General features: G+C 49.8%; 1 protein-coding gene across 2 annotated transcripts in view; it reads right to left on the minus strand.

Moving 5' to 3' along the window:
* ITGAE (integrin subunit alpha E) overlaps nt 1-10,218 on the minus strand; it is a gene marked incomplete at its 5' end in the record, with an annotated part of 58,219 nt that extends 48,001 nt beyond the window's left edge. For both annotated transcript variants that reach the window (XM_082861078.1, XM_082861077.1), the window contains one exon: nt 10,185-10,218. In XM_082861078.1, the coding sequence (XP_082717204.1) occupies nt 10,185-10,218 (34 nt within the window). The remainder of the gene's footprint in view (nt 1-10,184) is intronic.
* Nucleotides 10,219-14,521: the final 4,303 nt, after the last annotated feature.

Below are 14,521 nucleotides of genomic sequence, written 5' to 3' on the forward strand. Positions count from 1 at the left end.
TTAAAAACTGAATCCATTAACTCCAGGCCCAGATGGCTTCACTAGTGAGCTCTCCCAAACACGTAAAGAAGCAATACCAATCTTACATGAACTGTTCCAGAGAAGAGAAAGTGAGAGAACACTTTCCAATCATTTTGTGGGGCCAGCATGACACTGATATTAGCACCTGACAAGAGCGACACATGAAAGGAAAATTAGCCATCTCTGTCTTTAACGTAGATGCAATACTGCTAAACAAAACATCAGCAAATCAAACCCAGGGGTATATAAAAAGCATAATACCTTACAACCAAGTGGAGTTTATTTCAGGAATGCAAGAGAGGTGTGACATTCGAAAAGAATCAATTTATTTATCACATTAACAGAAAAAAGAGGAGAAAAAAAATCATATGATCATTATGATAGATGCTGAAAAAGGTATTTGATAAAATACAATACTGATTTGTAATTTAAAAAATTCATAGCAAACTAGGAATAGAAGGGAATGTCTTTAATCAAGAATATCCACAAAAATCCTTCAGCAAACATCATTCTTTTTTTTTAATTTTTTTTTTTTTTTAAATTTTTGGCCATACCACGCAGCACGCGGGATCTTAGTTCCGCAACCAGGGATAGAACCCGCACCCTCTGAGGTGCAAGTGCAGAGTCTTAACCACTGGACTGCCAGAGTTATTTTATTTTATTTTAATTTTTTTAAATTTTTTTATTTTATGCCACGCAGCTTGTAGGATCTCATTACCCCGAACAGGGACTGAACCCATGCCCTCGGCAGTGAAAGCATGGAGTCCTAACCAACCACTGGACCACCAGGGAATTCCCAACATCATTCTTATTGGTGAGTTATTGAAAGCTTTCCCCCTAAAATCAGAAATGAAACAGGGATGCTCACTCATACCACCTCTATTCAACATTTTACTGGAGGTTTTACAGAAGTAAGAAAAAAGAAAAAATACAGAGCACAGAGATTAAAAAGGAAAAAAATAAAACTGTCATTATTTGCAGATGACATGATTAAGTAGATTGAAAAATCCAACAGATCCACAAACATTGAGGATTAATAAGTGCCCTGAGCAAGGTCATGGGATACAGAGGCAAAATACAAAGAACCACTGTATTTCTATGAACCATCAATGATCAGATGAAGAATGAAAAATTTTAAAAGACGCCGTTAACAAAAGCCATAAAAAAATCAAATGTCTAAGAGTAACTCTAACTAGACATATGCAAAACCTCTACACTAAGAACTATTAAAAGATTGGGAGAGATTAAAGATCTAAAATGAAGGAACAGATGATGTTCATGAATTAGAAGACTCCGTGTTGTTGTCAGTTATCACTATATTGATCTATAGCTTCAATACAACCACAATCGACCTCCTAGCAAATTATTGGGGGAAGGGTGATGTTCACAAGCCAATTTTAAAAATTTATATGAAAATGCAAAGGGCAAGAATATTCAGGCACTCTTGAAGAAGAATAACAAAATTTGGGGACTTCTCATTTATCAAGATTATTATAAATTTATAGTTATTAAAACAGAATTATATTGGCACAAGGATAGAAAACAGATCAATGGGACAGAGAGTCCAGAAACATATGGGCACCTGATTTATGACAAAGGTGACAGTGAGGAACAGTGGTGAAAGAATGCTCTTTTAAATAAATGGTGCTGGGTCACTTGGATATCAATATTGAAAAAAAAAATTAATCTTGACTCTTCTCTCACATCATACACAAAAAGTCAGTTCCTGATGAACTGAAGATTTAAATGTGGACTTAGATAGACCAAATTATCTAAATATGAAAAATGAAACAATGAAGCTTTTAAGAGAAAACAAAGGACCTTGGGGTAGACAGATATTTTTTAAACAGGACACAAAAAACACTAGCTATAAAGGAAAGAATTGATAAGCTGAACTTCATTAAACTTAAGAACTTCTGTTTATCAAAAGACATCATTAAGAATGAAGAGGCAAGCCACGGAGAGAGAGAAGATGTTTGCAATACAAGTATCTGACAAAAGATTCCTATCAGAATCTGTAGAGTTCCTACAGATCAATAAGAAAAAGTCATGTAAGCCAACAGAAAAAGGACATTTCACAGAAGAGATTATCCAAATAGCCAGCAATCATATGAGAAGGCACCATTAGACTTCACAGAAAGGCAAACTGAGATCACCATGTGATACCACTACACAACCACCAGAAAGGCTAAAATGAAAAAGAAAATACCAAGTGCTGACAATGAACCCTCAAATACTGCTGGTGGGAATGTCAATCGGTACAATCACTTTAGAAGACCGTTTGGTAGTTATCAACTAAAGCTGAGCACATGCATAGCTCATAACCCAGCAATCCTACCCTAAGGCAAAAACCCAACAGAAATGTGTTCATATATTCACAAAAGGACACGTACAAGAAGTTTCATAGCCTCACTATTCATAACAACCCCAAACTGGAACAACCCAGATATCCATCAACAGGAGAAAAAATATGCTGTGGTATATTCCCCAATGGAATACTCTACAGCAATGAAAATAATCAACAACAAGGTGGGTTGGATCTCATAAATACAGGAGCAAAACAGAACATACTGTATAATTCCATTTATACAGAGTTCAAAACAGGCAAACTAATCCATGGTATCAGACGTCAGGAGAGTGGTTACTCTTGGGGGTAAGGTAATAACTGGAGGGGGCCATGGGAGGTACTTCTGGGATGTTGGTAATGTCCTCTGTTTCTTGAAATTGGTATCAGCATGTGGATTTGATTTAATCTGAAAATTCACTGATCTGAATTTGCCCATTTTTGCATGTGTTGTCTTCAAAAAGGTTTACATTAAAAAATAATAATTGTGGGGAGCGGGGAGGGATAAATTAGGAGTTTGGGATTAACAGATACACACCACTATGTATAAAATAGGCAAACAACAAGGATTTACTGTGTAGCACAGGGAGCTACGTTCAATATCTTGTCATAACCTATAATTAAAAGAATATGAAAAGAATATATATGTATATGCATGTATGTATAACGGGATCACTTTGCTGTATGCCTGAAGCTAGCACAGTATTGTAAATCAACTACAGTTCAATAAAAAAATAATAATTGCAAGTGTCTGAAGCACACTGAATACACAAAACTTCCAGGGGTTCATAATGATACTTAAAAGACAGAGAGAAAACAAAGACAAATCTAAACACTGCATTTTTCACCATTGGAAGGAATGACGGCATTATGCCCTTACTCTGAAAACTGACTATTAAAGGGAAAGCATTAAGCAATTTTCTTGCCTTTCCTGTATGCGCTGCATTTCAGGGTCACCAAATGGTCCTAGTTGACGAGAAAAAGCTCTTTACAGAAGAATCGTTACTAATGAATGCGGAAGGAATAATAGAACCATAAAAACACAATTTTGCAAGTCATAACGAAATACAATTAATTCAGGCCACGATCATCAATGGATAAAACTACTTAGATGAAATTTTGATAGAGCACTTCACAATTAGGCTGACCACCCCCCCCCCCGACCCCAGCCCACTAGTTCATCTCAGTGCCGCTAAGAGTGGGCCCCCCAGGCATGTGTGCCTCCTAGTGTGACCCCCTAGGAAGAATACTGGGGCCCAAGACGCTGCATTTCTAACAGCTCCCATGTGATGCCCAGGCTGCCAGTCATCAGACCACACTGAGAAGCAACTCGCTAAAATACGTCGGCAAAGGAAACAGAAAAAAGGGAGTGAGATAAATGCAGGACGTATGGCAAAATCCTCCTGATTGTTTAGAGGATGCTCGCCAAAAAAGTTAAACCTGAATTTAATGAAGGCATTAGCCCTAACTTCCAAGTTTCGGGTAAGGTAGGGGATTGAAGGACAAATCACATCGAGAGGAAGCAAACGCACAAACCCTGCAAGATGTTCTGCAAGACAAGCAACTGCGCTCTGCAGTAAAGGGAAGATTTGAAACAGACACACAAACCTCAAAAATGAGCAAGGGGGTCACTCTCGACTAAGAAAGGCATAGCAACCACACGTGGTGTGTGGGTCTTGTTTGGCTCTTGATCTGAACTGTTAGACATTTTGAGACAGTCAGGAAGATGTGAGTTAAGAACTGGGTATTAGATGATACCAAAGAATTACTATTAATTTTGTTGGGTGATGAGAACATTATGGCTGTGTAAGAAAACATCCCCAAGTACTTCAGAAATACGTATTGAAGTACTGAAGGGTGAAATGCCTGATGCTGGGCATTTTTTTTCAAACAATGCTTCCGAAACATTAATGTGCAAATGAATCATCCAAGTATATTCTTAAAAATGCAGGGCTTCCCTGGTGGCGCAGTGGTTGAGAGTCCGCCTGCCGATGCAGGGGACACGGGTTCGTGCCCCGGTCCGGGAGGATCCCACGTACCGCGGAGCGGCTGGGCCCGTGAGCCATGGCCGCTGAGCCTGCGCGTCCGGAGCCTGTGCTCCGCAACGGGAGAGGCCACAACAGCGAGAGGCCCGCGTACCGCAAAAAAACAAAAACAAAACAACAAAAAAAATGCAGATTCTGATTCAGTAGGTCAGGGAGTGGTGCTAAGATCCTAGTCTGACCGCCACTAAGTGATGCCAGGCTGCTGTTGGTCCCCAGACCAAACTGTGAGCAGCAAGGCTTCAAAATACTTTGGCAAAGGAAACAAAAAGGGATAGTGAAACACATAAATGCAGCAAGCGCGGCAAGATCTTGATAGCTGTGTCATCTGGGTGATGGGTATATTGGGTTTATTAATGTTATTTGCTTTAGTTTTGTACATGCTTAAAACTTTGTTAAAAACCAGCCTTCCAGGGACTTCCCTGGTGATCCAGGGTGTAAGACTCTGCGCTCCCAATGCAGGTGGCCTGGGCTCAATCCCTGGTCGGGAACTACAACCCACATACATGCCACAACTAAGAGCCCACATGCTGCAACTAAAAGATCCTGCGTGCCGCAACTAAGACCCTGTGCAACTGAAATAAATAAAACATTAAAAAAAAAAAAAAACCCAACCTTCCAAAGGCTGAAGGAGCAGGCACCCTGTGAGAGGGTAGTGTCCACTCTCTCCTCTCAATTCCCAGTCTCCTTCCCCAAGCCTGGCACAAAATAGACATCTGTACTTTATTCCTTTCCCTTTATACCTCTGCCTTGCCCGGAATGATTGGTGGTGACTCATAAAAATACACCATGTGCTAAAATAAAACTTGTTTTAAAATAATGGGGCAGGTCAAAAAAACTAAAAAGGGACAACTATCCACTTCTTACAAGGGGCGACTGGAAGGCATTCTTTCCCCTTTTTACCATCTGTGTGACTTAAGAGACATGAATTGAAACCCCTGTGATAAGTCCAGCCTCCTCCCCCCGGCATCCATGGTACCTCCCTGCCCAGCCCAGTGTCCCCTCTGCCAGCTCTGCTCTCTGGCTCGATACCCCACTTCCTGAACACCATCTGCATACCACCTGCCGCAGGGCCTTTGCACAAGCGGTTCCCTCTGCCCAATGTGCCTTCCTCATCACTCTCCCACCTCTACCCCATCCTTTGGGGCCCTGCCCCAGGAGCAAATCCAGATTCTCAGCCAGAGTACCCCAGTGGTCCCTGAGCTCCCTCGGCATCCTGTGGGGTCTCTGTCTGGCTCTGACTAAATCGTGTCTGGGTCAGAGTGATCTGTGATAAAGTCTGCCTCCCCAAAACTGTAATCTGATTTGAGTCATCTATGACACACCCCCAACCACTGAGTCCCGCTCAGCACAGTGCCAGGCCCAGATGAAGTGTCCTGGAAACATCAAAGAGGGACAGATTCCTGATCCCCTACCCCACCCCCCACATCCCCATTTTGCTTTGTTCAACGGAGGGATCTTGGTGCAAGATTCCTGAGGGGTGGGAAAGGGGAGGAGATAAGCAGGGAGACCATTACAGCCACCCTCCTTGACCACCTGCTGTCTTCCAGGTACCATACTCAGGTGCTGTGGCTCAGAGAGGTCAGGTGATTGCTCGTGGCCCATCAGCACATTGTAATTTGTGTCTGGGGCCCAGGTCTGCCTATTTCTAAAGCCTTTAATAAAAGCTGGAGGCACTGCGGGGGCGGGGGGGGGGGATGGTGTAAACAGAGACCTGGCTCCCTGTTGTGCCAGCAGCTCAGAGCTGGGGCAGAGCTCTGGGTTATTGAGCTGGTAATTAGGTCAGTGAGAACATATTTATGTGTGTGTGTGTTCAGGAGTGTCACCGGGGCCGCTGAGCTTTCCCATAAGGCCAGCCAGTGCCTGGGGTCCACCAGGCATGGGCCGCCGTGCTGGGGCAGGCTTCCCCCAGGCCCCTGCCGTGGCCCCTCTGCTCGGGCTGTACCTCCATCAGGGGACCCCTCTCTTCCCACTTCCCACTTCGACTCAGAGAAGAGAGCATGAGCCCAGGAGGGAGACAGTCCTGAGTTCAAATCCTCGCTCTGCCACGGAGTCCCTGAAGGACCTTGGGCTTGTCACTTCACCCCAGTCTCCCCATCTGTGACGTGGGACCGTGCAGACTAGTGGGGCAAGGCCGGGCGCAGCATCTGCCATCTTGCAGGCTCAGTATGTGGGTGCTAATGTCAGTGTTATAACCACAAGGGAGGCCTGCCACGTTCTCTGACAGCCTTGCCCGCCAGCTCAAGGCCCCTTCTTGGGCTGCCAGTGGTGAGAGCCCGGCTGAACCGGAGTCTGTCACCACAGCGCCCACAGGGCCGCCTCTCCAAGCTGTCCCGGCCACACAGGTCTGCTGAGTCAGAGTCCCCTCCATCCTGTCAGCCACCACTGCCTGCACCCACCCCCTATCTCCCCCATCACAGCAGGCAGTTTAAATACACATTCTCACAGTACTGTTCTCGGTTTAGCAAACTGAACCCGGAGGGGTGGATGCAGGGCAGGGAATGGTTTGCCCACACGTATACGAGGAGCCGGGCCATAGAGCTAGGACTAGATTCAGCCTTCCTGACGCCCAGTCCAGAGCACCCAGAAAGGTCTGCAGGCCGCCTGTCCCGTGGGGCAGCTCACCCTCCACCCACCCGCCTGGGTCTTCCATGTTGAGCCTCATCGTCCCAGCCCCAAACCTCATCCCTCGGTCCCCCACCCTGGCCCCCTTCACAGGCTACCTAATAACCATGGCCGACAGGTCTAGAGCAGACAGTGTTGTGCTCTGTGCTAAAGTGCTTCTTCCTCCTAAACATTTCTCGTAAGTGTCTCTCCCTCCCCATGCCCTCCTGCCCCAACCCCCACGATGGGACCTCAGCAGCGGCTCCTCACGGGCCTGCCTGCCTCCCCTTTCTCCAGGACTCCGCCTTCTACACCACAGGCACGTCCCATTGTCACCTCCGGGCTAGGGGCCTGCTGGCCTTCCCACTGCCCCCAGGGTGTGGCCCGAGCTCCCTCAGCCTGGCACTCTGGGCCCCCCCACACTCTCCACCAGCACCCTGACCACCCGCATGGCCCCCAGCTACTCCCCAAGCCAGCCTCCCAGAGAAGGTCGGAGGCGTCTGGCTCCTGCGTGGACCGCTCTCCACACCTGGCTGGCCCACGAACACTGTGCTTGTCTTACCTCTGCCTGGGATGCCCTTTCCCCATCCCCTGTGTGTCACCTGAAGGCATTCTCAGTGGGCCCTCTGGCTGGGGACAGAGGGTCAGGGTTATTGTGTGCGTGTGGCCTGCTCCCCACTAGGGCCCAGCGTGTCCTGGTTGTGGGGCACAGGCAGCATCAGAGCAGACAGCCTTCTGTTCCCATTCAAACCTCACCCTGCGTCTCCTTAAACACACTCCTCACACCCGGGTCTCTGTCCATACTGTTTCTCCTGCACAGAAAGCCTCCCTCTCACCCCGCACCACCTGTCTGCACTTGCTAAGCACCTCCCCCATCCTCAGGGCCACCGCGGACACTACAGTCCCCCATCCTCAACGGCCAAGGTTTCCCATCACACACTTGCACTCAGGTCTGGGGTTGTGCCCCGGGCGGAGGCAGGTCTGACACCTCCCCACTCCCCCAGCAGGACCCAGCAGGGCCCCAGGCCCCAGCCTGAAGCTGGTGCAACAGCAGAGCCGGCCCTGGACTGCTGGCTCGTGTACCACTGTAAGGTTTTACAGGCCACTAGCACAGTTCCCTTCCTCACACGGGCGATGTAGACGCAATCTCTGAGACCCTGGGGGGAGAAGTGAGTGGCTGTGGTCACAGAAGGAGTCAGGGTGAAGACTGACCTCGGAACAGCAGGCTGCATGGTAGCAGGACGAGATGGGCAGCCCCAGGGCTTCAGTGTGTTTGTATCTACATCTGACTGTCTCAGAAAACTGATGTTATCTCATCTGCTCCCACTGATGAGAAGTGGGCATCACCACAGTGGGTGCTTGGGAAGGGTGGAAGGTCAGGCCAGGAACAGTTTGGATTCTCTCCAGCCTAGGGAGGTGCAGCCAGGCACAGGATGCAGGGCCCTGGGCGTGGGGTCACTGTCTGAGGGGTTCCTCCACCCTCCCTGGCATCTCCTTGTCACTTTCTCAGACTCTCTCCAGCCCTTAAGACTCAGCGCCAATCTCACTTCCTCCAGGAAGCTCTTCATGATTGGTCCATCCCTGAATCTCAGGACCTCACAGCTTGGAGAGGAACTGTCACAGTTCCATTTCTCCCACTCAGACTGGCGCTGCTGGGGCCCTGATCTTACCCCCAGCCCATAGCATAGCCAAGCGGGGTAAGTGATTTCATTGCAAGTCTGCTCCATCTTGCTCTCTGCTGTCCGTCAGCCTGGGGAGTGCCTTAGCCTCAGAAGGGGTTTGATACATGTCATCTGGATTGACATTGCTGAAAAAGGTGCTGGGGTGATAGATGGTCTTTCCAGAGGCCACAGGAGACAGAGACAAGCAGGAGACCAGAGTGACACCAGGGTTAGCGTCCCAGGCCATGGGGTATCCTAGAGCTGGGAGGCAGGCAGAGGCTTGGCCTTGAGCCCCGCTTCTACTAGTACGTGCTTGTAACTATGGCCAGTCATTACCCCTCTCTGGGCCTCAGTCACCTCCTCTCTACTGGGATGGGGTGGACCAGGGTATGGACACACTTGGTGATGGGGGATCAAAGCCATAAACCGTAAAAAGCATTGAGACCTTCCCCACACACCATATGTAACTGAAAGTAAAGGGAAGTCTAAACTGTAAAATAAGGAAAAGGAAGTTCAACAAGGTTTTGATCTTTCCACGATGACTATTTTGATGTTTTTTAAATATCAAATATTAAAAGGTGTCCAAAAATGTATGCTTTGCTCGTGCCCCATGCACATTTGGCCTGCCTCTTGGGTCATCTGGCCCCATGGTAGGTGCTAATTCTGAGCCCCCTCCCAGCCTGGCCTCAGCTCTCAGCCACTGTCTGGCGTTCACTAGCTAGCCCCCACCCATCCTTGGGGAGAACTCAGGCTCCCAGCAGCCCTAAAGCTACACCTGCCTGATGTCCAGTCTCATTCTTCTGACCAGCTCCTGGCCAGCGCAGGAGGCCCCCAGGAAGCCTGCCGGATCACTACACAGGACCACCCTCGCCTCAGGCTGGATCTGAGCAGTGCCCAGGGGCTCGCTGACCATGCTTATTCTCATCCCTGGGGCCTAGTGGCGGGGTGCAGGCTCCTGGCTTGGCTTGCCCCAAGGGGCTTCCAGAGTTTTAAAGGCCATATGGGACCCCAGGCAGTGGAGAGGGAGTGTCCCCTCCCCCCATACAGGTTCTCTCAGGGGACCTAACGTCAGGAACAGGAAGCAGGCTCCCCCCACGCGTTCGCCGCACGGTCTCTCATCAGTGCTCACCTGCGCACGGGGTCCTCACCCTCCTCAGCTAAACCGGGGGGCTCCGCTGGGCGGGTGGGCCGCACCAGCCTCCACACTCTGGGGACAAGCTTGGCACAGACCTGAGGGGCTGCCTGGAGTGGGTTCCAGGGGAGAGGGCCTGCGTGGGGAGGGGAGCTGGCGGGAGGAACAGGAGGCAGAGCCCTGGAGTCCAAAGCCACACGCTGTCAGCAGCCAACAGAGCCTCAGAGGTCCTTCCTACCTGGGGGTCTGACCCACGGAGCAAGACGGGCTTCCAGGGGGAGTCCCCAGACTTTCTCTGCCCTCAGGCTCTGAGCCCCACCAGAGACACGCAGATGGACAGGCTGTGCAGCCCCTCGGGGCAGGGGGTGAGGCTGACTTACTGGTCATGCAGAGCAGAGTGTGGAAGAGCCACATCCTGGCTGGAGCAGAGGCAGCGGCGTGGGCCTCGACTCGCTCAGCTTCCCTCCGCAGCTCCAGGGCTCGGGCAGCCAGGAGGCGGGGACAGAGGCGCACACACAGGCAAGGACCACAGGCAGGCAGGCACTTTCAAGTAGACACAGACGCTTCACTTGTAAACGGCTGGCTGCGTGGCTTCCTCAGCAGTTGTGGGCTGGGTCCTGGGAGCTCAGAGACACCAGCCAGCCCTGCCCCATCACCCACGCTTTGGTGGAACAGTGAGCCGAGGTGTGGCCTGGGAACAGGGCTGGATGATCTCAGCAGCAGATGTGTGAGGTGCAGGAGCAGTATTAATCCAGCCGTTGTTTAGCATCCACGTGGGTGGGTCCCAGCCCCATGCCCTGCCCCGGAACCCGCCACTGCACACCTCACCCCAGCGCCTGGCCCAGGGTCCTTCCTACCGAAAGCACCCTCACAGCTCGGGGCTCCGGCACTCCGCCTGCGCACGCGAGGCCCTGAGACTGCGGAAGGTCAGGCGAGTGGAAAGACCCACGTGCGGCCTGAATCGCTGCCTCAGTGCAGCTTTGGCTGCATTCGCTTTAACACCTGACTACAGCCCGTGATATGGAACTAACCTCACGAGCTCTGGGCTACCAGAACAACGGAAGAAGTGACACTCCATGCACCTTTTAGCACACCTTTGATCCAACCCAGCAGCCCAGAGGACACACTGCCAACAGCCTGCAGTCATATTTAAATGCCAACTTCACCATCTGTCCAATTTTCCCTGTGTGACCACATCTGTCGCAGAAGGAAGTCCCTCCCGCACCTCTACTTCCCAGACTGTTGGCCGTGCAGAGCAGTGCTGTCCAACAGAACTCGGCGATGAGGGTCTAGAGCCGCACGGTCCAACACGGGAGCCCCTAGCCACACGAGGCTACTGAGCCCTTGAAATGTCACCAGTCACCGAGGAACTGAATTTTCAATTTTATTTAATTTTAATTAATTTACAATCAAAAAGGCAGGGGACTCTATGTCACTCTCACATGAATGCCTGCATCTCCAGGGAGAGCACTCTGAAGTGTTAATATAAGTGTTAAAACACAGCAGACAATGGGGATGACTTAATGACTAGATGAAAACCAATTTTATCTTGTTTCTCACAGTGAAAGCCTGCTTGGCCAAAGTTCTGTAAAGACTGATGTCACTTATAACATTCTTGCATTGTTTGCTTTGGTCTGACAAAATACCTCCGACTAGCACGATAGTTCCCTGATGTTACACGGTTGTTTGAATAGAGATTACGATTCACTGTTTTTCACAGTATACACCATCCAACAGAGCAGTTAAACAGATGAAAAAGCAAAGCTCCAGGTCTGATGAGTCGTCCACCAGATCACGACGAAGATCACCCCAAGTTGGCTTCACCTCGTCACAGGCCAGGGTGCCGGCTGTCTTCCCACACTCAGGGCTCAGTGACTCTTTCCCTCCCTGCTCCCAGTGCCAGGGGCACTTGGCAGAGCAAGGAGGGGCTCCCCTCCCACCACTGGCCCAGAGCGGGAGAGAACAGACCCAGGCCGCAGAGCAGAGCAGCAGTAAGGACAGGCTGGAACCCACGACTGCAGCCTGCTGGAGGTTTCTGAGAGACAACAGGACTTTGGTTTGGAGTGTGAACTTTAGGACATCTCTGGAGGCCAGGCAAAGTTGATGAGTGGATGCTGGAACAGGTGCAGGGCCATTTTCTGCATCTTTGGAGACTTCCAGAATGCTGACTCATCCTGCATCCGTCCGAGATGTATTTTCCAAGCTTGTTGGTGCCGGCACAGCAGACCCCTAATCACGAGCACGCAGGGGCCCTTCAAGCCCTTCTGACAGTAACTGCTGTCCCCACAAACCCAGACTTAAGGTCCTAAGTCAGAGCCAGGCTATATAATGCTACATCCAAAAGCAATGTGAAAATGGCTTCTTAACTCATTTTACTTTAAACAAATGGTAAGGGACCAACTTGAGGGAATTCTACAACATGACCGGACTGAACACTTCAAAAACGTCAACATCATAAAAGGCAAAGAAAGGCAAAGGAATCGCTCCACATTATAAGAGACTAAAGACAGGATATTAACTGTAGTGTGTGATCCTGGATTGTATCCTAGACCAGAAAAGAACATTATTGGGACAGCTGGCAAAATTGAAGCATGAACCACGGATTAGGTACTATTGTACTGATTAAAATTATACATTTCCTGAATTTGATAACAATGCTCTGGTCATCTGAGAGAATGTCCTTGTTCTTAGAAAATGTACACTAAAGTATTACACTTAGGGAGTAAAGGGACGCGATGTAGGCAAGTAACTCTCAAACAGTTCGTGGCTGGTGGGGGACAAGGGGGTGAGGGGGGAGGGAGGGGAGGAAGAAAAGAATGAATAATGAAATGTGGCAAAATGTTCCTTGGTCTACCCTCGAAACGATTCTGTAATTGTTAAATTAATTCACAATAAACAGTTTTAAAAGTTAGGGGACGGAGGACACATATTCAGCCTGAGCTGAAAGGACTGACTGCTTTGTCTGGAGAGTGAGCGGACAGCACAACTCACCAGGGGATGGGGGCTGTCCCCACAGGCCTGCCTCATCGCCCCCAGACACAGGAAATACTTCTAATTACCCACTTGCCTTCTGAGTCCTAGGAGGCTGGGAGGAGGGCATTTGGAAGAGTGAGGATGTTACTGAGTCTAGACACGGGACTGCAGCAGAGGACAGAGCTGGCAAAGGGGCTCCGGGAAGACTGAAAAGCAGTCGTAATCACTCCCATTGACTGAGCGTCAGGAGGGGACGCAGACTCAGTGCCAAGGGCCTTCCACGCAAGCCCTCATCTGATCCTCACAGCCACCATACTCGGTTATCCCGATTTTGCAGATGAGGATGCTGGCTCAGAGACAGAGGTTAAGTAATCTGCCCAAGGCCATATGGCTAGTAAGTGGCCGAGTGGACTCAATCAAATGGGTCTGTTTCCTCCAGAACCAGGACTCTGAACTACAAACCCTACTGCCTTCAGACCCATGGATCAAAATCCCTCCCAGTCTGTGAGCTTTTAAAAAGCAGTGACCTCATTCCACAAACACACACTGGGACCCTTGCATTACTGGGTGCCATGGACTGAACTGTGTCCCCCTCCTCAAATTCATATGTTGACGCCATAACCCCCAATGTGACTACATTTGGAGATAGAGCCTTTAGGAGATAATTAAGATCAAAAAGGTAGGGCCCAGGACTTCCCTGGTGGCGCACTGATTAAGGATCTGTCTGCCAGTGCAGGGGACACGGGTTCGAGCCCTGGTCGGGGAAGAACCCACGTGCCGTGGAGCAACTAAGCCCATGCACCACAACTACGGAGCCTGCACTCTAGAGCCCACAAGCCATGACTACTGAGCCTGCGTGCCACAACTACTGAAGCCGTGCGCCTAGAGCCCGTGCTCCGCAACAAGAGAAGCCACCGCAATGAGAAGCCCGCGCACCGCAACGAAGAGTAGCCCCCGCTCACCGCAGCTAGAGAAAGCTCGTGCACAGCAATGAAGACCCAATGCAGACAAAAATAAATAAAATTAAAAAAAAAAAAAAAAGGTAGGGCCCTAATCCAATAGGCTTGGTGGCTTGAGAAGAGGAAGAGACATCTCTCTCTCCAAGTGCACGCACCAAGGAAAGGCCACGTGAGCACACAGTGAGATGCTGTCTGCAAGCCAGGAAGAGAGGCCTCGTGCGAACCCAACTACTAGCACCCTGATCCTGGACTTCTACTTTTAGACTGTTGAGAAAATAAGTTTCTGTTATTTAAGCCACCCAGTCCATGGTATTTTGTTATAGCAGCCTGAGCTGATTAAGACACTGGGCTACCTCCTAAAAAATCTCCCAAGTAAAACACAGAATGGTGTGTGTGCGCACTGGGGAAGGGGGGCCGAGCGGGGAAGGCAGCAAGGGAGAGGATCTCCTTCTCCTGTCGTAACGGAGGGCTGGGGCGGGGGTGTTGCACTGGCTCATGGAACCAAGGGTGCAAGGGCTTAGGCCTCTTGCTTGCCCCCAACTCCTTCCCGTCCAACTTACGCTCCTGATGCTCCTTGGGAAACCTCAGCAAAGATCCTAGAACTGACATTAGCACTAGAAGGAAACCTGGAGGTCATCCCACTTGAGCCCTTCATCTGACAGGCAGGAACACTGAGGTCCCAAGAAGCGAAGGGACTCGTTTGGGTTTTTTTTCAAGTCTGCAGATGAGCTAGAACGAGACCCCAAGGCTGCGGGCCCAGCCCCAGCCATCACCCCATTTGACCC

The sequence above is a fragment of the Leucopleurus acutus genome (genome assembly GCF_964270905.1).
Source record: "Leucopleurus acutus genome assembly, chromosome: 19".
NCBI classification, from domain to species: Eukaryota; Metazoa; Chordata; class Mammalia; order Artiodactyla; family Delphinidae; genus Leucopleurus; species Leucopleurus acutus.